This window comes from Caloenas nicobarica, chromosome 39, assembly GCF_036013445.1.
Source record: "Caloenas nicobarica isolate bCalNic1 chromosome 39, bCalNic1.hap1, whole genome shotgun sequence".
Taxonomy (NCBI): Eukaryota; Metazoa; Chordata; class Aves; order Columbiformes; family Columbidae; genus Caloenas; species Caloenas nicobarica.
The window spans coordinates 209,649-227,846 of record NC_088283.1 but is presented as its reverse complement, the minus strand read 5'-3'; the positions used below and the strand labels follow the sequence as shown (position 1 = coordinate 227,846).

At 59.0% G+C, this 18,198-nt stretch overlaps 2 protein-coding genes across 3 annotated transcripts; both read left to right on the top strand.

Moving 5' to 3' along the window:
• Positions 1-697: 697 nt before the first annotated feature.
• Positions 698-10,228, top strand: CHMP2A (charged multivesicular body protein 2A). Its single transcript, XM_065655358.1, has 6 exons — positions 698-773; positions 3,446-3,627; positions 4,932-5,111; positions 7,039-7,169; positions 8,571-8,632; positions 9,633-10,228. Exons 2-6 carry the CDS (start codon positions 3,460-3,462, stop codon positions 9,752-9,754), a joined length of 663 nt encoding a protein of 220 aa, XP_065511430.1. The 5' UTR covers positions 698-773; positions 3,446-3,459; the 3' UTR covers positions 9,755-10,228.
• Positions 10,229-11,127: 899 nt separating this feature from the next.
• On the top strand, positions 11,128-18,068 carry LOC136001249 (natterin-3-like). Of its 2 annotated transcripts, XM_065655355.1 has the most exons (3): positions 11,128-11,788; positions 13,157-13,274; positions 16,479-18,068. In XM_065655355.1, exons 1-3 carry the CDS (start codon positions 11,774-11,776, stop codon positions 17,486-17,488), a joined length of 1,143 nt encoding a protein of 380 aa, XP_065511427.1. In that variant the 5' UTR covers positions 11,128-11,773; the 3' UTR covers positions 17,489-18,068. The 2 variants fall into 2 exon arrangements, with proteins under 2 accessions (XP_065511427.1, XP_065511426.1); XM_065655354.1 differs by lacking the exons at positions 11,128-11,788; positions 13,157-13,274 and adding an exon at positions 15,960-16,250.
• The last annotated feature ends 130 nt before the right edge of the window (positions 18,069-18,198 follow it).

Sequence of the window (18,198 nt, the reverse complement as noted above, 5' to 3'; positions counted from 1 at the left end):
GGGGTGACTGGTCACACTGGGAGGGTGTGGGGAGGTTACTGATAAACTGGGATGGGGGTTACTGGTTCAACTGGGAGGGCGTGGGGGGGTTACTGGTTACACTGGGAGGGGATGGGAGTTACTGGTTACACTGGGGTGGGGGTTACTGGTTAAACTGGGAGAGCGTGGTGGGGTTACTGGACAAACTGGGATGGGGGTTACTGGTTACACTGGGGTGGGGGTTACTGGTTAAACTGGGAGAGCGTGGTGGGGTTACTGGACAAACTGGGATGGGGGTTACTGGTTACACTGGGGTGGGGGTTACTGGATAAACTGGGAGGGCGTGGGGGGGTTACTGATAAACTGGGATGGGGGTTACTGGTTACACTGGGATGGGCAGGTAGGGGCCAGCGTGGGCTGGGGGTGCTGGGTCATCCCCAGGGCTCCCAGTGTGCCCAGTTCCCAGTCCCAGTTTGCCCAGTTACCCCAGTTCCCAGTCCCAGTTCGCCCAGTTTCCTCTGGCTCTGATGTCCTTCCCAGTTTGTCCCAGTTGCCCCCAGTCTGCCCCAGTACCCCCGCGCCACCAGGGGTCGCCCCCACCCGGCGGTGCCGCTCTGGCCGCCCCTCTCTGGGCTTCCGCACTATGTGGCCGCTCTGGCCGCCTCTTCTCGGTGGTTTGTGGGCGGGGCCGTGGCGCCCGGCCCCCCCTCCCGCGTCACGTGACCGGAATCCGGGCGACGTCACGAAGTTTGCGGAAGTGCGCGGGACAGACCGGGAGACGCGGAAGGACCGAGGTGGGGGACCGGAGATCATAGAGTTCAGCGGAGGACGGGGTAGAGGGGCCGGTTACCCGGACGACCATAGGGCCAGGGTGGGGGCTAGAGTGGCGCAGTACCGGTAACACCACAGAGAGGAGCGGGCCAGAGCGGCCGGTACCGGGGTGGTACAGGCGGAGGGAGCGGGGCCCGGGATCATAGAGAGGCCCCCGGACCCCCCAGGGCGGATAGAAGGGACCCCCGGGGTGGGGCGGCAATCGGTGCCGCGCGGAGACCATAGAGTCGTGGGTCCTCCGGCCCCCGCCCCCAGACCATAGAGTGCGGCCTAGGCCGTGCAGACAGCCGAGCGGAAGTGTCCGTCTCGGCTGGCGATTGGCTGGGCTCCCGTTGCCATGGCAAAGGGGCGGGGCCTGGGCGGGAAATCAGAGGCGGGGAGGGAGTGAGAAATGTCTCAGGGGGTGAAAAATGTCTCAGGGGGTGACAAGTGGCCCCGGGGGTGTCAGGGGTTGGGGGGCTCTGGGACAGACCCCCCCTGTCCCCGTGATGTGTCCCTCCCGTGTCCCCACCCCCTTCCCCCCCATTTCTTCCTGCCCCCCCGTCCGTGTCCCCCCCGTGTCCCTGCTCCCCGTGTCCTTGTCCCTCTGTGTCCCTCATGTCCCCTCTCCCATTACAATGTCCCCGTGTCCCCCCGCGTCCCCAATGTCCCCGTTCCCCAAGATTCACCTTCCCCGTGTTCACCCGTCCCCATAACGTCCACACCCCCCTGTGTCCATGTCACCCCATCCATGTCCCCATGTCCCCCATGTCCATGTCCCCATGTCCCCCATGTCCCTGTGTCCCCCATATCCACGTCCCCATGTCCCCCACATCCATGTCCCCATGTCCCCCATATCCATGTCCCCATGTCCCCATGTCCCCCACATCCATGTCCCCATGTCCCCATGTCCTCCACATCCATGTCCCCATGTCCCAATTCCCCCATGTCCTCCATATCCATGTCCCCCATATCCATGTCCCCCATGTCCCCGTGTCCTCCATATCCATGTCCCCCATGTCACCATGTCCCACATATCTATGTCCCACCATGTCCTGTGTCCCCCATGTCCCCCATGTCCCAATTCCCCCATGTCCCCCATGTCCCTGTGTCCCCCATATCCACGTCCCCATGTCCTCCACATCCATGTCCCCCATGTCACCATGTCCTGCATATCCATGTCCCCATGTCCCAATTCCCCCATGTCCCCCATATCCATGTCCCCACGTCCCACATGTCCCCATGTCCTCCATATCCATGTCCCATCATGTCCCCGTGTTCTCCATATCCATGTCCCCATGTCCCCCATATCCATGTCCCACCATGTCCTGTGTCCTCCATGTCCCCCATGTCACCGTGTCCCCCATATCCATGGCCCCCTGTCCCCGTGTCCTCCATATCCATGTCCCCCATGTCACCCTGTCCCACATATCCATGTCCCCACGTCCCCCATGTCCCTGTGTCCCCCATATCCATGTCCCACCATGTCCTCGTGTCCCCCATATCCATGTCCCACCATGTCCCCATATTCCCCATATCCATGTCCCCATGTCCCCATATCCATGTCCCACCATGTCCTGTGTCCCCCATGTCCCCTATATCCATGTCCCCCATGTCCCTGTGTCCTCCATATCCATGTCCCTATGTCCCCCATATCCATGTCCCCCATATCCATGTCCCCATGTCCCACACGTCCGCATGTCCCCCATATCCATGTCCCCACGTCCCCCATGTCCCTGTGTCCCCCATATCCATGTCCCCATGTCCCCATATCCATGTCCCCTATATCCATGTCCCCGTGTCCTCCATATCCATGTCCCTATGTCCCCCATATCCATGTCCCCATGTCCCACACGTCCGCATGTCCTCTGTATCCATGTCCCCGTGTCCCCCACGTCCGCATGTCCTCCATATCCATGTCCCCATGTCCCCCATGTCCCTATGTCCCCCATATCCATGTCCCCACGTCCCCCATGTCCCTGTGTCCCCCATATCCATGTCCCCATGTCCCCATATCCATGTCCCCGTGTCCTCCATATCCATGTCCCTATGTCCCCCATATCCATGTCCCCATGTCCCCCACGTCCCCATGTCCCCCATATCCATGTCCCCGTGTCCCCCACGTCCCCATGTCCCCCATATCCATGTCCCCATATCCCCCACGTCCCCATGTCCCCCATATCCATGTCCCCATGTCCCCCACGTCCCCATGTCCCCCATATCCATGTCCCCATGTCCCACACGTCCGCATGTCCTCTGTATCCATGTCCCCATGTCCCCCATGTCCCCATGTCCCCCATGTCCCCCATGTCCCCCATATCTATGTCCCCGTGTCCCCCATGTCTCAATTCCCCCATGTGCCCCATGTCCCCGTGTCCCCCATATCCATGTCCCCATGTCCCACACGTCCGCATGTCCTCCGTATCCATGTCCCCATGTCCCCCATGTCCCCATGTCCCCCATGTCCCCCATGTCCCCCATATCTATGTCCCCGTGTCCCCCATGTCCCAATTCCCCCATGTCCCCCATGTCCCCGTGTCCCCCATATCCATGTCCCCGTGTCCCCCACGTCCCCGTGTCCCCCCAGCCCATCTCCCCCGCGTCTCTCGGCTCCCGTTGACTCCCCGTCCGTGTCCCCGTGTCCCTGCGTCCCCAGGCGCCGCCATCCCCATGGAGCTGCTGTTCGGGCGCCGCAAGACGCCGGAGGAGCTGCTGCGGCAGAACCAGCGGGCGCTGGCGCGCGCCATGCGCGAGCTCGACCGCGAGCGCCAGAAACTGGAGGCGCAGGAGAAGAAAATCATCGTGGACATCAAGAAGATGGCCAAGCAGGGCCAGATGGTGAGGGGACACGGAGGGGACACGGAGGGGACACGGAGGGGACATGGAGGGGACCAAGGGACCGAGTTGGGGACCAGGGGATGTGGTGGGGACAGGAGAATGCAGAGGGGACATGGGGAGACAGAGGGGACCAAGAGACAGAGTTGGGGACCAGGGGACACAGAGGGGACTTGGGGACATGGTGGGGACAGGAGAATGCAGAGGGGACATGGGGATGTGGAGAGGACCAGGGGACACGGTGGGGACAGGAGAATGCAGAGGGGACATGGGGACATGGAGGGGACCAAGTTGGGGACCAAGGGACATGGTGGGGACAGGAGAATGCAGAGAGGACATGGGGACACAGAGGGGACCAAGAGACAGAGTTGGGGACCAGGGGACACAGGGGGGACCAGGGGACATGGTGGGGACAGGAGAATGCAGAGGGGACCTGGCGACATGGAGGGGACCAGGGGACATGGTGGGGACAGGAGAATGCAGAGGGGACATGGGGACGTGGAGAGGACCAGGGGACACGGTGGGGACAGGAGAATGCAGAGGGGACATGGGGACACAGAGGGGACCAAGAGATGGAGTTGGGGACCAGGGGACACAGAGGGGACCAGGGGACATGGTGGGGACAGGAGAATGCAGAGGGGACATGGGGACATGGAGGGGACCAGGGGACCAAGTTGGGGACCAGGGGACACGGTGGGGACAGGAGAATGCAGAGGGGACATGGGGACATGGAGAGGACCAAGGGACATGGTGGGGACAGGAGAATGCAGAGGGGACATGGGGACATGGAGGGGACCAGGGGACCAAGTTGGGGACCAGGGAACACGGTGGGGACAGGAGAATGCAGAGGGGACATGGGGACGTGGAGAGGACCAGGGGACACGGTGGGGACAGGAGAATGCAGAGGGGACATGGGGAGGACCAAGGGACGTGTTGGGGACCTGGGGACACAGAGAGGTCCAAGGGACTGTGGTGGGGACCAAGGGACATGGAAGGGACCAAGGGACCGAGGTGAGGACAAAAGGACACGGAGGGGACCACAGTGGGAACGTGGAGGGGATTGGGACACTTGAGGGAGACCAGGGGACGTGGTGGGACACAGCAGGGACACGGTGGGACCAGGGGACACGCTGGGGACCATCCAAGTCCCCACGTCACCACAGTGGCTACGAGGGGACCAGGAGATGGTTGAGATGGTGATGGGTGGCCCTGAGGGACGTGCCTGGAGATCCCCTTGACCTCCTGGGGGGCCTTGTGGCCACTCGATGTCCCCTCGTGGCCACTTGATGTCCCCTCGTGGCCCTCAGGACGCGGTGAAGATCATGGCCAAGGACCTGGTGCGGACACGGCGCTACGTGAAGAAGTTCATCACCATGAGGGCGAACGTCCAGGCCGTGGCCCTCAAGATCCAGACCCTCAAGTCCAACAACTCCATGGCCCAGGCCATGAAAGGTGTCACCAAGGCCATGGCCACCATGAACCGGCAGGTGGGTGGCCCTGGGGGTGTCCCCAAGGCTGGGGGATGATCTGTGGGGCTGTCGAGGAGAACGTGGCCACCAGGAGCTGCCCTGGGGCTGTTGAGGAGAACGTGGCCACCAGGAGCTGCCCTGGGGCTGTCGAGGAGAACGTGGCCACCAGGAGCTGCCCTGGGGCTGTCGAGGAGAACGTGGCCACCAGGAGCTGCCCTGGGGCTGTCGAGGAGAACGTGGCCACCAGGAGCTGCCCTGGGGCTGTCGAGGAGAACGTGGCCACCAGGAGCTGCCCTGGGGTGCCCATGGGGCTGTCGAGGAGAACGTGGCCACCAGGAGCTGCCCTGGGGCTGTCAAGGAGAATGTGGCCACCAGGAGCTGCCCTGGGGCTGTTGAGGAGAACATGGCCACCAGGAGCTGCCCTGGGGTGCCCATGGGGATGTCGAGGAGAACGTGGCCACCAGGAGCTGCCCTGGGGCTGTCGAGGAGAACGTGGCCACCAGGAGCTGCCCTGGGGCTGTTGAGGAGAACGTGGCCACCAGGAGCTGCCCTGGGGTGCCCATGGGGCTGTCGAGGAGAACGTGGCCACCAGGAGCTGCCCTGGGGCTGTCAAGGAGAATGTGGCCACCAGGAGCTGCCCTGGGGCTGTCGAGGAGAACGTGGCCACCAGGAGCTGCCCTGGGGCTGTTGAGGAGAACGTGGCCACCAGGAGCTGCCCTGGGGTGCCCATGGGGATGTCGAGGAGAACGTGGCCACCAGGAGCTGCCCTGGGGCTGTCGAGGAGAACGTGGCCACCAGGAGCTGCCCTGGGGCTGTTGAGGAGAACGTGGCCACCAGGAGCTGCCCTGGGGTGCCCATGGGGCTGTCGAGGAGAACGTGGCCACCAGGAGCTGCCCTGGGGCTGTCAAGGAGAATGTGGCCACCAGGAGCTGCCCTGGGGCTGTCGAGGAGAACGTGGCCACCAGGAGCTGCCCTGGGGCTGTTGAGGAGAACGTGGCCACCAGGAGCTGCCCTGGGGTGCCCATGGGGCTGTCGAGGAGAACGTGGCCACCAGGAGCTGCCCTGGGGCTGTCAAGGAGAATGTGGCCACCAGGAGCTGCCCTGGGGCTGTCGAGGAGAACGTGGCCACCAGGAGCTGCCCTGGGGCTGTTGAGGAGAACGTGGCCACCAGGAGCTGCCCTGGGGCTGTCGAGGAGAACGTGGCCACCAGGAGCTGCCCTGGGGCTGTTGAGGAGAACGTGGCCACCAGGAGCTGCCCTGGGGTGCCCATGGGGCTGTCGAGGAGAACGTGGCCACCAGGAGCTGCCCTGGGGCTGTTGAGGAGAACGTGGCCACCAGGAGCTGCCCTGGGGTGCCCATGGGGATGTCGAGGAGAACGTGGCCACCAGGAGCTGCCCTGGGGCTGTCGAGGAGAACGTGGCCACCAGGAGCTGCCCTGGGGTGCCCATGGGGATGTCGAGGAGAACGTGGCCACCAGGAGCTGCCCTGGGGCTGTTGAGGAGAACGTGGCCACCAGGAGCTGCCCTGGGGCTGTCGAGGAGAACGTGGCCACCACGAGGCCCTGGGGTGTCTGTGGGGATGTCATGGAGAATGTGGCCACCACGAGCTGCCGTGGGGCTGTCGAGGAGAACGTGGCCACCACGAGGTGCCCCGAGGTGGCCATGGGGACGTCGTGGAGAACGTGGCCACCAGGAGCTGCCCTGGGGATGTCATGGAGAACGTGGCCACCACAAGCTGCCCCACGGGAGTCCCCCAAGACTTTGGCCACCACAGGTTGCCTTGGGCTGCCCATGAAGATGTCCCCAAAGCCGTGGGCACCACAAACTACCTGAGGTGGCCGTGGGGATGTCCCCAAGGCTGTCACCACCACGAACTGCCCACCGTGGCCATGGGGACATCCCCATGCCCCCGCACGCCGCGAGCCGTGTCCCCGTGTCCCCCGCAGCTGAAGCTGCCTCAGATCCAGAAGATCATGATGGAGTTTGAGAAGCAGGCGGAGATCATGGACATGAAGGAGGAGCTGATGAACGACGCCATCGATGACGCCATGGGGGACGAGGACGACGAGGAGGAGAGGTGGGGGACACCGGGGACAGGGACAATGGGGACACGAGGGGACAGGGGACGGGAGGACGTGGTGGGATGGGACGTGGGGACATGAGGGGACAGGAGGACGTGGGGACACGAGGGGACAGGAGGACATGGTGGGACGGGACGTGGGGACACGAGGGAACAGGGGAATGTGGGGACACGAGGGGACAGGAGAACGTGGGGACATGAGGGGACAGGGGAATGTGGTGGGACAGGATGTGGGGACACGAGGGGACAGGAGGACGTGGTGGGATGGGACGTGGTGGGATGGGACAGGAGGACATGGTGGGACGGGACGTGGGGACATGAGGGGACAGGAGAACGTGGGGACATGAGGGGACAGGAGAACGTGGTGGAACAGGATGTGGGGACACGAGGGGACAGGAGAACGTGGGGACACGAGGGGACAGGAGGACATGGTGGGACAAGACGTGGGGACGTGAGGGGACAGGAGAACGTGGGGACACGAGGGGACAGGGGAATGTGGTGGGACGGGACGTGGGGACATGAGGGGACGGGAATGTGGGGACACGAGGGGACAGGGGAATGTGGTGGAACAGGATGTGGGGACACGAGGGGACAGGAGAACGTGGGGACGTGAGGGGACAGGAGAACGTGGTGGGACGGGACGTGGGGACAGGAGGGGACAGGAGAATGTGGTGGGATGGGATGTGGGGACACTGGGGTGGGATCAGGGGACACTGGGGGGGGTCAGGGGACACTGGGGGGGGTCAAGGGACACTGGGGGGGGTCAGGGGACACCGGGGGGGGTCAGGGGACACTGGGGAGGGTCAAGGGACACTGGGGGGGGTCAAGGGACACTGGGGTGGGATCAGGGGACACCGGGGGGGGTCAGGGGACACTGGGGGGGGTCTGGGGACACTCGAGGGCTCAGGGGACACCGGGGGGGGTCAGGGGACACTGGGGAAGGTCAAGGGACACTGGGGGGGGTCAGGGGACACCGGGGGGGTCTGGGGACACCGGGGGGGGGTCACGGGACACTGGGGGGGTCTGGGGACACTGGGGGGGGGTCAAGGGACACTGTGGGGGGTCAAGGGACACTGGGGGGGGTTGGGGACACTGGGGGGGTCTGGGGACATTGGGGGGGTTGGGGACACCGGGGGGGTCTGGGGACATTGGGGGGGTTGGGGACACCGGGGGGGTCTGGGGACATTGGGGGGGGTCTGGGGACACTGGGGGGGGTTGGGGACACCGGGGGGGGGGTCACGGGACACTGGGGGGGTCTGGGGACACCGGGGGGGGTCATGGGACACTGGGGGGGTCTGGGGACACTGGGGGGGGTTGGGGACACTGGGGTGGTCCGGGGACACCGGGGGGGTCTGGGGACCCTGGGGACATCCCGGTGTGACCCCCGTCCCCCCCCAGCGACGCGGTGGTGTCACAAGTGCTGGACGAGCTGGGGCTGAACCTGACGGACGAGCTGGCCAGTGAGTGGGGCCGGGGGGCACCGGGGGGGCCGGGGGGGTGGAGGGGGTACTTATGGGGCTGGGGGGGGCGGAACGGGGCGGGGGGGTAGTTGAATATCTGGGGGGTATTTAAAAGGTTCGGGGGGGGCGTTTGGGGGGATGGGGGCAATTTCAGGGCCCGGGGGGGGTATTTAGGAGGCCTGGGGGGTATTTGGGTGCACGTGGGGGGGCGTGTTTTGGGGGGTATTTGGGGGACCTGGGGGGTAATTTGGGGTCCTGGGGAGTATTTTGGGGGGTATTTAGGATACAGGGGGTATTTTGGGGAGTATTTAGGGGACCTGGGGGGTATTTGGGTGCCATGGGGGTATTTTGGGGGGTTATTTAGGGGACCTGGGGGGTATTTAGAATACATGGGGGGTATTTTGGGGGGTATTTGGGTGCCATGGGGGGGTATTTTGGGGGGTATTTAGGGGACCTGGGGAGTATTTTGGGGGGTATTTAGGATACAGGGGGGTATTTTGGGGGGTATTTAGGGGACCTGGGGGGTATTTGGGTTCCAGGGAGGGTATTTTGGGGGGTTATTTAGGGGACCTGGGGGGTATTTAGAATACATGGGGGGTATTTTGGGGGGTATTTGGGTGCCATGGGGGGGGTTTTTTGGGGGTATTTAGGAGACCTGGGGGGTATTTAGGATACAGGGGGGTATTTGGGGGGGGGTATTTAGGGGACCTGGGGGGTATTTTGGGGTCCTGGGGAGTATTTTGGGGGGTATTTAGGATACAGGGGGGTATTTTGGGGGGTATTTAGGGGACCTGGAGGGTATTTAGGGGACCTAGGGGGTAGTTGGGTGCCATGGGGGGTATTTTGGGGGGGTATTTAGGGGACCTGGGGGGTATTTTGGGAGGGGATTTGGGGGACCTGGGGGGTATTTTGGGGGTATTTAGGGGAGCTGGGGGGTATTTTTGGGGGGGGGTGTTTAAGGGGGGGTCGGTGCCCCCTGACCTCTGCCCTTTGCCCCCAGCGCTGGCCCCGCCGGGGGGGTCGCTGGCAGCGGGGGAGGGGCGGGCGCCCGAGGCCGCCGCCCCATTGGCCGACGCCGACGCCGACCTGGAGGAGCGGCTGAAGAACCTGCGCCGGGACTGACCTTTGACCTCTGACCTCTGACCTCCGACCTTTGACCCATCCCCCCCCCCCCCCCCCAACCAGGGAAGGGGGGGGGGTGGTGGTTTGACCTTTGCTGCTCTGTGACCCCTGGGGTTGTAACCCCCCCCATGACCCCGTGGTGACCTCTGACCTCTGCTGACCCCTGCGGTGACCTTTGACCTTGACCTAGAGTGACTGGGCTGACCCTTGACCTCCAGCCTTGACCTTTGACCCGGGGGGGGGGGGGGCATCCCAGACACTAAGGACCTCTCGCCCCCCGCCCCCCCCCCCCCGGGGTATTTGCCCCCCCAGGGTATTTACCCCCCTCTTTCTATTATTTACCCCCCCCAAATATTTACCCCCCTCTTTCTATTATTTGCCCCCCCGGATTTTTACCCCCTTCTTTCTATTATTTGCCCCCCCAGGATTTTTACCCCCCTCTTTCCATTATTTACCCCCCCTGGGGTATTTACCCCCCTCCATTATTTGCCCCCTATTGGGGTATTTGCCCCCCCAGGGTATTTACCCCCCTCTTTCCATTATTTGCCCCCCCAAATATTTACCCCCCTCTTTCTATTATTTGCCCCCCCGGGATATTTACCCCCTTCTTTCTATTATTTGCCCCCCCCAAATATTTACCCCCCTCTTTCTATTATTTGCCCCCCCCCAATATTTACCCCCCTCTTTCTATTATTTGCCCCCCTAGGATTTTTACCCCCCTCTTTCTATTATTTGCCACCCCCCAATATTTACCCCCCTCTTTCTATTATTTGCCCCCCTCAAATATTTACCCCCCTCTTTCTATTATTTGCCCCCCTCAAATATTTACCCCCCTCTTTCTATTATTTGCCCCCCCCAAATATTTGCCCCTTTGGGGCAGTAAATCCGGGGCAATAAAGGCCACACGTTGGTACCCGCTGCCTCCCCCCGGCTCCTTCCTGGGGGGTGCCCAGTGCCTCCCAGTAAGGGACTGGGAGCACTGGGAGGGGGGGCCCGGACACCTGGGTCCCTCCCCAGTTTGGGGACCAGTTCGGGGCTCCGGATACTGGGAAATGGGGGGGGTCAGTTTGGGCCCCCCCCCCCGCCAAGCGTCGGTTCGATGCCAAACCACCGAACATCCCGTTTCTGCCCTAAAAAGCAGCTTTTTTTTTTTTTTTCGGGGGGGGGGGCAAACATCCCTTTTTCGGGGGGAAAATCCTCGAATTTGGGGCGCGGCGGGTGATTTTCGGCGCGGCGCCGATTTGATCCGATTCGCTTCGATTCGGCCCTTTCGAAGCGGAAAACGTGGATCGGTGGTTTTTTTGTTTTTTTTTGTTTTTTTAGAAAAGAAATTTTGAAATTTTTCAGCATGGGGGGGCGGGGGGGGGAAAAAAAAAACAAACAGCGATTTCTTTGAATTTTCGGGAAATTGCGATTTCCGAGCAGCGTTTTGGGGTGAGAGGAGCTGCTTTGGGTACTTTTGGCGGCGACGGGTGTTTGTGTCACTCGCGGGTGGTTTTTAGGCGTCAACAACCCCTTTTTTTCGGAGAAAAAAAAAAAACCCGCAACGCAAAATTTCTGCGAAAAAAGCAGAAAAATTACAAAATCTCCAATAACGGTCGACGCTTCCTGTAATTTTTGGGGGGGGAGTTTTCTTGCGGTTATTTGCATTTCTCTCCTGTTCAGACTTTGGCCTTTTTCCCCCCGCGCGTCTCACGGCGCTCCGGGCTGGAAGGACCAAAACCGACTGGAAATACCCCAAAAAAAAAGGACGGAAAACGGCCAAAAAAAGACCGAAAACAGCCCAAAAAAAAGGAATTTCCAGCGAGGTGGGGAGCGCGGGGGTGGGAGCGGGTGAACCCCATCGGGGACCCACGTCGACCCCACGGCTGGAACCCGGACCCAAACCGGTCGGTTTTAAGCCCAAAACGTGGAGCCGGGGCCTCGGGGAGCCGCGGGGCGGCCGGAATGAAAACTTAATTGAAATTTTAAAAAAAAATCTCCGTATTTCAATCGCAGGCTCCGGAGGCGGCCGCCGCGATGCCGCCGCGCCAGGTACGGTGGTTTAGGGGGTCGTTCGGGGGCTTTTTAACCACTTCGGGGGAAAAAAAAGGGATTTTTCTGAACTCTTCAGAAAGAATTATTAAAAAAATTAAATAGATTTGTGAAAAATAGAATAAAATAGAGTTATTAGGAGCGGGTGCCGCATTGTGTTTCCCAGCCGATCCCTTTTCCCAGCCTTTCGCCTCCGAGCTGGTTAAAACTTCAAGCCGCTTAAAAATTCGATTAAATACAAATAAAATTACATTTTAAAATTAGAGCCAGTTAAAAGTGAAATGGAATTGAAAGAAAATCAAATTGAAAATTAAAGCCGGATAAAAATTAAATGTGAATGAAGTTGAATTTCAAAAATTCAATGCGGTTAAAAATGAAGTTAAAATTAAATTAAATTACATTAAAAAATTCGGGCAGGTTAAAAATGAAATCAAGTTTATAATAAACGAAATTTGCAAATTCACGCTGGTTAAAAATGAAATGAAATTTAAAAATTCAAGCCAGTTAAAAAAGAAATTAAATTAAATTACATTAAAAAATTCAGGCAGGTTAAAAATGAAATTAAGTTTATAATGAATGAAATTAAGTTTATAATGAATGAAATTTGCAAATTCACGCTGGTTAAAAATGAAATGTAATTTTTAAATTCAAGACAGTTAAAGAAGAAATTAAATTTAAAAATTCAAGCTGGTTAAAAAAGAAAAGAAATTTAAGTTAAATTACATCTAAAAATTCAGGCAGTTTAAAAATGAAAGTAAGTTTGTAATGAAATTTGCAGATTCACGCTGGTTAAAAATGAAATTTAAAAATTCAAGCCGGTTAAAAAAGAAATTAAATTTTTAAATTCAAGCCGGTTAAAAAAGAAATTTATATTAAATTACATTAAAAAATTCGGGCAGGTTAAAAATGAAATTAAGTCTATAATAAATGAAATTTGCGAATTCACGCCGGTTAAAAATGAAATGAAATTTTTAAATTCAAGCTGGTTAAAAAAGAAATTTATATTAAATTACATTTAAAAATTCGGGCAGGTTAAAAATGAAATTAAGTTTATAGTAAATTTGCAACTTCACGCTGGTTAAAAATGAAATTAAATTTGCAAATTCACGCCGGTTAAAAATGAAATTAAAATTTTAAATTCAAGCCGGTTAAAAAAGAAATTTATATTAAATTACATTTAAAAATTCGGGCAGCTCAAAAATGAAATTAAGTTTAAAATAAACGAAATTTGCAAATTCACGCCGGTGAAAAACGAAACCAAATCCCAATTCGATTGAAAACATAAAAGCTGGTTAAAAATTCAAGCCGCGCCGGTACGACCGAGCGGGATTTCACCCGTCGGGGCCGTGAGCTGAGCCGCCCCCGCAGCTCTTCCTCCTCTTCCTCCTCCTCGTCCTCCTCGTCCTCCTCCTCGGCCGCGGCGCCGCCGGAGCCGCCGGGATCGCGCCGGCCGGAGCGACGCGTGGGAGCCCCGCGCGGCCCCCGGGTGAGTTGGGGCGTCACCGTGGCCAAAACGGGGAGAAAATGACCCCCCCCCGAAATCCCTCGTGGGGCGGGATGAAGGTCGGGGTGATGACGTGGCCGCCGTCACCGGGCAGAATTTGGGGGAGATTCGGTCGATTTGTTGGTAATTAAAAAGAGGGGAGGGTGAGGAGCAGCTTCTCCCTCAGCTTCGGCTTCGCTCCTGGCCCTTCCACCTTCTCCTGGCCTGGGGGTCTCATGGGGTCGCGTCCTGATGGCTGGGGGGGCTTGTTCTTCATGAGCTGCTTCGAGGTGGGACCTTCCCAAGGGCTGGAGTCCTTTGGGTCCAACCTGCTCCACCATGGGCTGGAGTCCTTTGGGTCCAACCTGCTCCACCATGGGACCTTCCCAAGGGCTGGAGTCCTTTGGGTCCAACCTGCTCCACCATGGGACCTTCCCAATGGCTGGAGTCCTTCAGGATGAACCTGCTCTATTATGGGCTGGAGTCCTTCAGGTCCAACCTGCTCCACCATGGGACCTTCCCATGGGCTGGAGTCCTTTGGGTCCAACCTGCTCCAACGTGGGACCTTCCCAAGGGCTGGAGTCCTTCAGGTCCAACCTGGTCCAACGTGGGACCTTCCCAAGGGCTGGAGTCCTTTGGATCCAACCAGCTCCATCATGGGGCCTTCCCAAGGGCTGGAGTCCTTCGGGTCCAACCTGCTCCACCATGGGACCTTCCCAAGGGCTGGAGTCCTTTGGATCCAACCTGCTCCAACATGGGACCTTCCCATGGGCTGGAGTCCTTTGGGTCCAACCTGCTCCAACGTGGGACCTTCCCAAGGGCTGGAGTCCTTCAGGTCCAACCTGGTCCAACGTGGGACCTTCCCAAGGGCTGGAGTCCTTTGGATCCAACCAGCTCCATCATGGGACCTTCCCAAGGGCTGGAGTCCTTCGGGTCCAACCTGCTCCACCATGGGACCTTCCCAAGGGCTGGAGTCCTTTGGATCCAACCTGCTCCAACATGGGACCTTCCCATGGGCTGGAGTCCTTTGGGTCCAACCTGCTCCAACGTGGGACCTTCCCAAGGGCTGGAGTCCTTCAGGTCCAACCTGGTCCAACGTGGGACCTTCCCAAGGGCTGGAGTCCTTTGGATCCAACCAGCTCCATCATGGGACCTTCCCAAGGGCTGGAGTCCTTCGGGTCCAACCTGCTCCACCATGGGACCTTCCCAAGGGCTGGAGTCCTTTGGATCCAACCTGCTCCAACATGGGACCTTCCCATGGGCTGGAGTCCTTCAGGTCCAACCTGCTCCAACATGGGCTCTCCATGGGCTGGAGTCCTTCAGGTTCAACTTGCTCCACCATGGGCTGGAGTCCTTCAGGTCCAACCTGCTCCAACATGGGACCTTCCCAAGGGCTGGAGTCCTTCAGGTCCAACCTGCTCCACCATGGGACCTTCCCAAGGGCTGGAGTCCTTCAGGATGAACCTGCTCTATTATGGGCTGGAGTCCTTCAGGTCCAACCTGCTCCACCATGGGACCTTCCCAAGGGCTGGAGTCCTTCAGGTCCAACCTGCTCCACCATGGGACCTTCCCAAGGGCTGGAGTCCTTCAGGATGAACCTGCTCTATTATGGGCTGGAGTCCTTCAGGTCCAACCTGCTCCACCATGGGACCTTCCCAAGGGCTGGAGTCCTTCGGGTCCAACCTGCTCCACCATGGGACCTTCCCAAGGGCTGGAGTCCTTCGGGTCCAACCTGCTCCACCATGGGACCTTCCCAAGGGCTGGAGTCCTTCAGGTCCAACCTGCTCCACCATGGGACCTTCCCAAGGGCTGGAGTCCTGCAGGATGAACCTGCTCTATTATGGGCTGGAGTCCTTCAGGTCCAACCTGCTCCAACGTGGGCTGGAGTCCTTCGGGTCCAACCTGCTCCACCATGGGACCTTCCCAAGGGCTGGAGTCCTTCAGGTCCAACCTGGTCCAACGTGGGACCTTCCCAAGGGCTGGAGTCCTTCGGGTCCAACCTGCTCCACCATGGGACCTTCCCAAGGGCTGGAGTCCTTCGGGTCCAACCTGCTCCACCATGGGACCTTCCCAAGGGCTGGAGTCCTTCGGGTCCAACCTGCTCCACCATGGGACCTTCCCAAGGGCTGGAGTCCTTTGGGTCCAACCTGCTCCAACGTGGGCTGGAGTCCTTCAGGTCCAACCTGCTCCACCATGGGACCTTCCCAAGGGCTGGAGTCCTTTGGGTCCAACCTGCTCCAACGTGGGACCTTCCCAAGGGCTGGAGTCCTTTGGGTCCAACCTGCTCCAACGTGGGCTGGAGTCCTTCAGGTCCAACCTGCTCCAACGTGGGACCTTCCCAAGGGCTGGAGTCCTTTGGGTCCAACCTGCTCCACCATGGGACCTTCCCAAGGGCTGGAGTCCTTCAGGATGAACCTGCTCTATTATGGGCTGGAGTCCTTCAGGTCCAACCTGCTCCACCATGGGACCTTCCCAAGGGCTGGAGTCCTTCGGGTCCAACCTGCTCCACCATGGGACCTTCCCAAGGGCTGGAGTCCTTTGGGTCCAACCTGCTCCACCATGGGACCTTCCCAAGGGCTGGAGTCCTTTGGGTCCAACCTGCTCCACCATGGGCTGGAGTCCTTCAGGTCCAACCTGCTCCACCATGGGACCTTCCCAAGGGCTGGAGTCCTTTGGATCCAACCTGCTCCAACATGGGACCTTCCCAAGGGCTGGAGTCCTTCGGGTCCAACCTGCTCCAACGTGGGCTGGAGTCCTTCAGGTCCAACCTGCTCCAACATGGGCTCTCCATGGGCTGGAGTCCTTCAGGTTCAACTTGCTCCACCGTGGGCTGGAGTCCTTCAGGTCCAACCTGCTCCAGTGTGGCTCCTTCCCATGCTCTGGAGTCCTTCAGGATGAACGTTCTACCCTACCCAAAACCTCACCTCATAAACCCAGAGCATGTTCTCATCCATCCCTCTGTCCTCGCAACATATGAAGGTCTCTGCTCTTCTGACTTTTAGCAGGACTGTCCCCCATTTTACACCCCAAAATCTAAGAAGGGTTGGTTGAAACGTCCCAATTTTCTTCGCCATCCGTGCCGGAGATGCAGCAGCAGCTTCGCCATTGGGGTGGGTCCCCGCAGGACGTCGCTCCGGCAGCTCCAAGCTGGCGGGGCGGGACGGAGGCATCTCATTTCACCGAAATCCCCCATTTTTTTCCCCGCAGGCACCAGCTGGAGCTTTCCCCGGAGGAAGCGAGAGGAGGAGCCGCCGTCGTTCCTGAAGTGGGTGCCGTTTGAAGGCGAGCTGCCCGCCGACGCCGTGTCCAACTGGAACGGCTACGCCAAGAGGATGGAGTACGTCTGCTCGACGCCGGTGCTCGGCTGCAACATCGGGGCCCACGTCCCCGCCCGAGGTCCCTTCTGCTTCTACCCCTACGGAAATTGGGAGCGGAGAATCGGCAACTTCAAGGTGTTGGTCAACGTAGGAGGCTTTGAGGCGCTGGGTTGGGTGGATGACTCCTTCGGCAACGTGCCCAAAAATGCCGTGGAGGGTTGTCCATCCGTCGATGTCTTTGTCGGGAGGAATCGCTACGGCTTGGGCAAGGTCTCCAAAGGGCAGAGGGCCGCCTTCATGGTGGTGGATGGTGAGGAGGTCTGGTACAAGTGGTACCAGGTCTTGGTGGTCAAGAAAGGCCCGGCAGACGTCACCATTTCTGACGTCAGCTACAACATGAGCGCGGCGGTGGAGCACGGGGAGGACGTCACCCTGACGAAGACCACAGCGAGGAACGAGGGCTGCCGAGCGGCACGTCAAAACGTCACCTTGGAGGAGGCCACCGAGATGGAGCACGACTGGCAGATGGACCAGAGGGTCTTCGCCACCGTCCACGGGGTGTTGCGAGCCGCCCCCTTGGCCTTCAACGGGACGAGCTGGGAGGCCACCAACGTCACCAACATCCCCTGGGTGGGGGGAGCCAGCGCCAGCCAGTACGTCGTCCATACCCACGTGGTGGAGGAGGAGCTGCGGGCCCGCACGGCGTGCGCGGTGGCCCTGGAGGGACGGCGCTTGGATGTCCACGTCCCCTTCGCCGCGCAGCTCACCCGAGATTTCGGCGACGGCCAACCCCACCGCGTGGCCGTGACAGGGTGGGCGCGTACCCGGGCGGTGCTGGGTGTCCGGCCCGGCTCCAAGGAGTGTTGGCCCATCACCGACCTCCCGCCGTGCGTGGCGTAGTCGGCAGCGCGGCCGGTCCGCGCAGCTGCTCCCTGCAACCTGCTTCTCTTTTCTTTTTTTGATTTCCCCCCGCCCCAAATAAATGTCGTCTCACCCCAAAAATGGCACGGCAACAAACTGGAATGCAGAAGGATGCATTCTTCTTTTTGCCTTCCGTATTTTTAGTTTTCAGGTCACAACCTTCACCCCCTCTGAAACGACAGGGCAACAATGCAGAAAGCAGAAACATACGGGGTTTTTTCAGTCTGTATTTTCCTTTTTCTCCAAAATGACCTCTGTCTCTCCCCAAAAAGACAAAACAACAATGTGGGATACAGAAAAATGATATTTTTGCAGTCTACATTTTCTATTTTTTCCCCCATGGCCTCCATCTCTCCGCAAAATGATACGACAATGCAGAATGCAGAAAAAAGTGCATTTCTTGCAGTCTCTATTTCCTTTTTTTTCCACCAAAACCTTCCTCAAGCGCCTCCCCCGACCTGGCAGAGCAGCCGCCCATGGAGGAACCTCTGGATGGATGTAATTTCCTGCCGCGACGCTGGTTTTGTCTTTTTCTCTTGTGTTTCACTAAAAAACGCTTGCAGAGCAAAAGGAATTCGGGTGTGTGCTTCATTAGAACGCTCCCAAAATGTGATTTAATAAGAAAAAGGGTGAGGAAAAAGGAAAAAAAAACCCAAACAAACACCAAAATAAGCGATGTGAAGGCACCC